Source organism: Sciurus carolinensis, chromosome 1 (assembly GCF_902686445.1).
Source record: "Sciurus carolinensis chromosome 1, mSciCar1.2, whole genome shotgun sequence".
Classification (NCBI taxonomy): Eukaryota; Metazoa; Chordata; class Mammalia; order Rodentia; family Sciuridae; genus Sciurus; species Sciurus carolinensis.
The window spans coordinates 143,029,372-143,038,071 of record NC_062213.1 but is presented as its reverse complement, the minus strand read 5'-3'; the positions used below and the strand labels follow the sequence as shown (position 1 = coordinate 143,038,071).

General features: G+C 34.7%; 1 protein-coding gene across 1 annotated transcript; it reads right to left on the bottom strand.

Annotated features, from left to right (window-relative positions):
- Positions 1–4,556: 4,556 nt before the first annotated feature.
- Positions 4,557–5,993, bottom strand: LOC124960430 (26S proteasome non-ATPase regulatory subunit 12-like). The gene has a single exon (XM_047519223.1). The coding sequence runs from the start codon at positions 5,922–5,924 to the stop codon at positions 4,557–4,559; it is 1,368 nt and encodes a 455-aa protein (XP_047375179.1). The 5' UTR covers positions 5,925–5,993.
- Positions 5,994–8,700: the final 2,707 nt, after the last annotated feature.

Sequence of the window (8,700 nt, the reverse complement as noted above, 5' to 3'; positions counted from 1 at the left end):
TTTGTTGTTTTAGCAAATATTTCTTTAACATCTGATATGTGTCTGACATGTTCTAGGTTGTGTACTATGACACAACCCCTGCACTTATGGAGTTCATATTTCAGTATAAGAGGTAAACAGTATAACAAAGGAGATAAACAGTATAGATCTTAATACTGGAACAAAGGGCTTCATATTTTCATCTTACACTATGTAGCTGGTTCTGGTTGAGGAGATATAAAGAATTAGAAAAGAAACTACAAGTGGTCAGAGAGATAAAAGAAAAATCAGTAAAGAATAGGTTACTAGAAGTTCAAATAAATAAAGACTTTCTGGTCAGATCAATTAAAATAAACACGGAAAAAACGAACACTAGAAGTAGCAATGAGCAAGACTTTCATGTTGTTAAGAGCAAATTTAGTAGTTATGGAGAAAAATCTGACTGGAGTGGATTGATTTTTAAATTTTTTAAGAAATTGGTGAATGATAAATAACTATTAAATAAATTTGTTCTAGAGTAAAGAGTGAAATAGATTCAATGTTGGGCGAAAAAGAATAGCATAACTGTATGTTATTTATCTTGACAAAGGATAGAAGGGAAAGGTGATGAAGCAGGAGAGCAAGAGGGAAAAATGCAAGGACAGTTTTTTTGAGTGGGGAAAGAGCCTCATGGGGCATACAGTAGAGGCACTGGCCTTAATTAGGATTAGAGGGAAATCATTCACACCAACAATCAAGACATTAGAGTATGCATGTTCTGACACTGAAACCACCATCAGGGTTGAGCACCATTTCCACACTTGCCCTTTCATCTATAAACAAAAAAAAAAGAAAGAAAGGCAACTGAAAAGAAGGATGAAGGAAGATGTGTTAAAGAGTTGACAGGAGCCAGTTGCTCAGAAAGCTGAGACAGGAGTATCTCAAGTTAAAAGCCAGCCTCAGCAATGGTGAGATGAGGAATTAAGTAACTCAGTGAGACCCTGTCTCTAAATAAAATACAAAATAGGACTGAGGATATGGCTGAGGGATTGAGGGCTTCCGAGTTCAATCTCCAGTACCAAAAAAAAAAGAAAAAGAAAAAAGTGACTGGATACAGATAAGCACACAATAGTCATTGGAGATAAGGAAAGTGAGAAGGATCAAGGGCTCTATCATGGGACTTATAGGCAGTATTAAGAGCCCATGTGCGTTCAGCTATTGTTGATTTAAAGTTTGTCCACATCATTGTATGCTTTATCTTTCCAACTTCAGCTAACACCAGCAGTATAGGTACAAAGCAGTAGATTTAATAAGGGCTGTTGTTTCACCAAGGGAACATATTAAAACAATAAAGGAAAGGACAGTGAAGTTAAAAGCAAGGTATAGCAATAGGAAGGTAATTTAGGTAAGAAAAATGGAGGAGATGAAATAAAGAAGGAAAAGTGCAAATATGCTTAGATAAGTAAATTCAAAGGGCAAATGGGAGTGAAGAATTGCTGAGTTTAAAGAATACAAAGGAACAAGAAAGAGACTAGAATGTTGCTTAGGTTGAGATGTCTGAAACTGAAATTGCAGAAGGGTGTCAGCCATTGATACTAAGAAGGTCAACAGAATGACTGTGAACATGATGCAGAAAATGGGTAGAGATTAAGTTCAGGAAAAGAAGGAAAATCGAAAATTTTCTAAAGGAGGTAGGAGGAAAAAGGATAACCTATGTAGAAGTTATCATCACCAATGTTTTAGTCAGTTTTTATTGCTGACGAAAGGGATTAAAGGCCCAACCAGAACAATTGTGTAGGTGATTAGGTTTATTTGGGGACTCATGGTTTCTGATGTCTCAATCCATAGAGAGCAGACATCATTCCTCGGGGCTCTGGGTGAGGCTGAGCATCATGGCAGAAGAGTGTGACAGAAGAAAGCAGCTTACATGAAGATCAGGAAGCAGAGATAGTGGTCTTCACTTGCCAAATACAAAATATATACCCCAACGTCATGCCCAATCCGAACTCTCCCAGTCACACCCGACCGCTTCAATTTCCACTCAGTTAATCCCTATCAGAGGATTAATTAACTGATTGGGTTAAGGCTATAACCCAATCATTCCTCCTCCAAATCTTTTGCATTGTCTCAAATGTGAGTTTTGGGGAACACCATATCTAAACCATAACAACCAATAACAATTATCCAAAAGAACTATGTTAGAGTTACTAATGAGCCAGTGCTACAATGTTTAAGTAAGTGTGGGTAGTAACCAGGACAATTGCAGATGACGACAACATGGAAAGTAGTGGGTAATCTGGTCTGAAATGAGATTCTAAGCACAGACATATTCATGATAATGAGGGAGAATGATCTCTGGAAGTAGCACCTCTAAGAACCATGTTCTGAGAGATATGGGAAAGAAAAAGCCACATTTGAGAGGGATTCATAGAGAACTATATCATTAAGGAAGAGCAAAAAATAAAGTTGACACAAAAGATTGATATGAGTGGTGATTTGGGTGATGATGGAGCTATTTAAACTGCATTTTCATTGAAATTTTAAAAAATTAAAATCATGTGAAATGTTTTCTCTATCTACAATGGAATTAGATTTGAAGCTAATTACCCCCTGAAAGAAATCCCCAAATGGCTGGAAATGAAGCAACACATTTATAAATAATTTTAAAGAAAAATTAGAAAAAAAGTTACCTGAATGAAAACAAAAGTACAATATATCAAAACTTGTGTGTGATAAAAATAAAAAGCTTAGGCGGAAATTTCTAACTTTAAATGCTTATGATAAAATTAAGACAGATTTTATGCCAATGCCAAGTTCTCAGTCTGAAAACTAGGGAAAGAAAACTAAAAGAAAATTTAGTTAAAAACAGAAGTAAAATATTGATAAACGTTAGAAATCAACAAAATGCAACAATAAAACAAGAAAGAATAATAAGACACAAAAGAAAATATAAATTTGACTTTATAAAAATAAAATACTTTTGATCTTCACCCAATATTATTAAGCAACTGCTAAGCAGTTGTTTTTTTGGAGATAATTTTTTTGTGTGTACATTTGAATCTATCAGGAACTCTGAAAATTAAAAACTTAAGTAGATGAAAAAATGAACAATGACACAAATATCAAGAATGACAAAGAGGATCTATAGATGACTTAAGCACATGAAATCTTCTTAACAGATTTAGTAAATTAAAAACAGTGAGCTACCCAACAGAAATTGAAACAGATTCACAAGGAGACCTGTACACAAAGATTTGTAGAAAATTGAAAAATCACAAATCAATCAATAACGTAATGAATAAACCAGTTTGGAACACTGCTTATCTACAAAAGTGTATCAATTACTGATATGACATCAGTATGGCAGAATTACAAAACTATCCCAAGTGAAATTTGCCAGACACATAAATTAGTGTCTACTCTAATTTCCATTAAATAAATTACAAAACAACAAAATTGATTGACAGTGATAGAAATTAGATCAGTGATTAGAGAGAGAAAAGAAAGTCATTTGTATTGAAAAGGCACAGGAGGGGACTTTTTGGCTATGACAGAAATGACCTGTGTATTGTCTGGATCGATGGTTACACAGCAGAAATATTTGTACAACCCATCAAACACTAGTCAATTACATGTCAATAAAGTTAAAAAACGAATTGTTTGATATTTGTTATTTTACTGCATTTCAGTAAGAAAAGTAAATATTTTTAAGAAAAATCATTGTGTTATTTTGTATCTTTTGTAATTTTTGTGTTTGAGTAACTCAAAGTTATGACTAGTTTTGTTTAATATTTTATAGCATTTTCACAAACAATGCAATGTGGTTATTAACATTTCTATTAACTTGATAAAGCAGATTAGCTTTTAATGAAAATATATCCTTTGGTTCTAAAAATACATCTAATGAATATTTTCCATATTTAGATATTTATTTCTTATCCTCTCTTGGTGGCTAATGAGCTTTAATTAAGTTTAATTGCAAAGTTTATCATAATGACTAAAAAGTACATTCATGTGTTCTTCATCTCCACGTCCACCTTCATTCCCTCAGGAAAAAAGTAAAATTTATTTTCATCTTAAGAAGTAGGGAGTAAAGCAAATAAGATTGTGAAATAAAGCACCATGTTCTATGTACATTTCTTGCTATACATTAAAATTTAGGAGGCTTCAGTGATATTGTATAACTATGAATAATTTTTTGCATTATTGCTTTTAAAGAATTGTTTGCTATTCTAACTTATTGTTTTTTATTTAGATTCTCAAAGTTTGTTGGTTGCACAGTATTATCTTATTTTTACAGCTTTCCCACCCTTGTCATTAACCAGTCCCAGAAGGAAACAGACTGGTCTTTGTAGACACTCTTAGTGTGTAAGATACTGTTTCCTTTGCTTGTATCTCACAGCTGGTTTCCCTTATTTTATTTAATGAGTCTAATCTATCCTTAAAAACAGGAGATCATGTTTGTTTTGTGAAAAACCATACTTGTTGTGAGTGGTTTTTTTTTTATTTTTATTTTTTTTTTTTAACAGTCTTTGTTTTTTTTTAATGACTTCCTATTTCATCTCTTTTTCTAAAAGCAATGGGACCCTTATTGTAGATTATGGATTATGTATCATCTCCTCTTTGGCTATAAGGTGTGTAGTTTTGTTAACCAGAGACATCAGTGAGTTCAGTTTCTGAGACCAGTCATTTAATAAATTATTGGGATCCTTGGGTCTCTGGAAGTTGATGATTCCTGCCAACCTATCTACTTTAGCAAAGATGGTCTTGTTAACTACTAGATTTGAGAGAAAAGCCTCTGACTCATCCACGGACAGATCAAGGAGTTGTGCCATCCTTTTCATTGTTATCGGAGTATAATATTTGGCCATTATTCTAATATTATGTTCAACAACTCTGTTCTTCAAGTCTTTCCACCTTTTTTCACCTTCTTCTGTAGAACCAAAAACATCAGTTGCCGGACTCTCAAGGGAACCTTTCCTTAATTCCATCCCATAGTCTTCAACAAATGTGGACCATAGCATCAACTCCATTGTAGTAAAAAGCTTTAAAAGATCCTTGTACTTGGGAATTTCTTCTAACTTCTTGTCACCACTTATTCGGTGAACCAAATCTGACTGTTCATTGTCAAAGGGAGCCAGGATAACATAGAGAACAACACTTTTCAGAGCCTGCTGCCACTTTTCACTTTCTGCCTGTATACAGGGAGTATCATATATTGCTCTGTAGTGTTTACAAATAGACAAATAAGATCCCTCATGCTGATCCAGCTGAATCATTAAATTATAAAATTTCAACTTTAATTTCTCTGTGTTTTCCTCCTGGAAAAATTTGGTGTTAATTTTCTTGCTGATAATTTGTGTCCGAATATAATCCTTCACGGCAAGGCAGAGCCTCATTTGCTCTAGAATAAATTCCACTCGCTCTTTTTTTTCCATTGACCCATAGGTTTCCACCTGTAATTCTTGTAAAATGGAGGCTGCCTCTTTCACGTCACCATTTTGCTCTTTTATAGTTGCTAATGTTTTAGTCAGTCGAGCACGTTCAATTTCAACATAAATCTTTCCTTCTGTAACCATTCGTAGAGTATCAATTAATCGAAGTTTGACTGGGAGGTCTGTGATTTCTTCAACATAAGTACAGCACTGCTGAACCATTTTTGCAACAGCTTGTTTTAACTGACTCCGCCTTTTTGACAGAAGCATAATATTTTCATTAAGTAAATCCCATTCTTTAGCCTCATAGCACATCTTCACCACTGCAACTAAGATTCGGGATGTAGACACCATATCAGAAGCAGTACGTGTTTGTTTTTCTAAAGAGAGAAGGGTTTCAATGACTTCTTGAAGTCTTCCTTCCTTGGCCAGCTTCTCGCACTCGGGCAGGCGCTGATCCACCGTAGCGCTGTAGTCCACTTCCATCTTGACGATGCGCCCATCAGCCCGCTCCGAGCCGCCGTCCGCCATGGTTCCAGCCTAAGCGTCCCCTGCTGTCCCCCTGCTTCGGCCACCACTCGTCACCCACACCGGAAGCCGCCCGCGCACCCACCGTGAGTGGTTTTTGATCTCTCCTTTTTAATTCTTTCCCTTGATTTGTAAATGTAGAAATTTTGAGAAAAAAGCACCAAAAATTTTTTTATATTTTTACCTTAAAATATAAATCTCTTGTTATGAAGGAGAATACATTCTGCCTATTACATTGTGTCTAATGCAATGTAATTGTGTAATAAATATTAATGGGAATAAAAGAAAATGAGAATTAGGAATTTTCCTTATAAGAAAACAACTGTTCTGTCATGTATAATGGAATGAATTTGAATTTGTGGGCAGAGCAAGGTCTGGAATAAATGATTCTTTCAAAGAAAACCGTGAAAATGACTTTTCAGAACAGGACCAAAACCAGGAAGAAATCTTGCAAGAGCTGAAATTGGATGACCCTAGGATACAAAAATTTGTACTTCCTCCATAAACAAATTAAGAATTTTAAAAAATGGATAAATGGTACTTTTGCTTTGGGTTATATTATTTACTAATCTGAAGAGAGCCTACTCAAATATCTATCTGCTCTTTTCTACAGAATGGAAGCAAAGAAACATAGGCACTTTATCACTCAGTGGACCGAATTTCAGCATGACTTTAGAATATAAATAGCATTTTGTTTTAAAAAAAAGTGAAAGAACTTGACAACAAAACAGTTCGCTTTGTTCCTTTATGTTTGAACAGCAAAAAATAGTTTTGAAAGGCTACTTTTTTTCCCCTTCCTCTTTATTTTAGTCATATAGAAATCTCCTTGTTGAATAAAAGTCCATTTTGTAGACTTGGCAAAAAATCTGGACCAACTAATTTCAATAGCTCTGGTCATTGGGGTACTAATTTTAACAAATATATATATATATATATTCCCTCCTGAATACTACAGATGGATTGTGCCTCTGGCAGCTCATAGTTTTCTTTTAAGAAAATAATGTTCAGTATAATTATTTATAGCAATCACAAAAGAAAAATTTTGGCAGATGGGATGATCTGAATTTATGTTGAATTATATAATAGCCACTAATATGCATGCCCCAATTATTGCTTTTGGTTAATGTGCTGATGAGGCGACTGAAAGAAGACTCCACAACCCACCAGGTAAGAGAACTTGGTATCACTGGTCACTGGGAACACAGGACTTCTTGCTGGTTGTCACAAGCTCTCTAGAATACTGACATGTTTCCAGGGACAGTCACAGGACATTCTTCTTTGAATGAAACTAAACAAGCTACAAATTTCCATTTGTAGGAAATGTACAAGTAAACCAGAGACTATAAGACAAATCATTATTGAATTAGAAAAAGACTAAGATATTCTATAGCCCACATATAGCCTCACATCCTTAAGATGGTTCACTTAGGTCACATAAAAATTGAGGACCTATGCAAAGTCTTTTCTTATTCTGTTTTACTGATACTGGTAATACTTGCTATTTTCAATATATTAACTAACATTAATAGTGTGCTCACTCTGTGCTCCCCACTGCACTAAGCACTTTTGCATGAATTATTTTAAGTAATCCTGGCAAGAATCCAATTTAGCTCTTTGGGAATCCTGAAGTAGCGGTTTACCTCTGCTAATCCATGCCTGACATCATGATCTTGGAGGAAAACTTCCAGTCAAGATGAGGTACAAGACATCTGGTTTACTTCTGGTTCATATTTGTGTCAATTATTGCTGTGACTGAACTGTCCTGTGGAAAGGTATTCATTCATGGGTCTCATTGAGAGAAATGGAAAAGTCATCCTCAAGTTATGATAGCTGGGTTTACCACAACTAGCATGTGACCCAGTGTCTCTCTCTTAACCTTTCCAAGTTCCTGTTTCCTTACCATAAAAGGAGACACTATTTAAATCCTGTAATACTGAAATTTTATGTGTTAGAAAGGAAAGAATGCAAAGTAGGATGATTTCTCACATTTCTCAAAGTATCTCTTCCATTACCTAAAATAAGGCTCTAATAAAAGCACAATTTTTTTACAACTATTTTTCTGTTCAAACTTTTCTATTAAGACACATATTCCTTTGTTTATTTGGTCCCAAATAATCATGAAACTAATTGATAACTATTTTTGAGCACAAAGTTGCCTGAGGTGATGGGATGATGCTAATAGCAGGGCAAGTAGAAGAACCAAGAAAAGGGTAAGTAATATTGAAGTGGGATTCCAACAGACATTTAATCTTTGTAGGGAAAAATGTGTGCATTGTCTATAAAACACCCTTCTAGGGGTGCACATCTTTAACAATTCTGAAAGTTGTAGAAAATCAATAACAATGTAAAATAATTTTTGCATGTATATATGCAAATTAATAATAGCTTGAAGAGGGGAAAGACCCCTTACTCCAGGAAATACCAGTTTGATCTCTGTTTTTGAGAATTAATTTTAATGTTCCTATCTACAAGTGTCTGTCCTCAAATTCTCCTTTGAACTGATTATAACACCTCACCAGTTTCCTCAATAATGAGTGATGTAAAATCCTTAACATATGATCATTTTTATATCTGTATGAGAGTCAAGACTTTTACCTTTTTTTGAGAATCATCTTTAACACTCAAATTTCAGTTTTGTTTTATCTGTCCTTGAACACCTTCACTGCATTCATACTTAAGGAGCTGAGTATCTATGCAGAGCCCTGTGCCAAGTACTTTCCTGGAAACAAAGAAAGGCGCTATGGTTTGGATATGATCTCACAGGGGAATCTTGGTCCTC

Bases quoted from the DNA above. Each gene is read 5' to 3' on its own strand.
- LOC124960430 (XM_047519223.1), bottom strand. From the start codon at position 5,924: ATGGCGGACGGCGGCTCGGAGCGGGCTGATGGGCGCATCGTCAAGATG.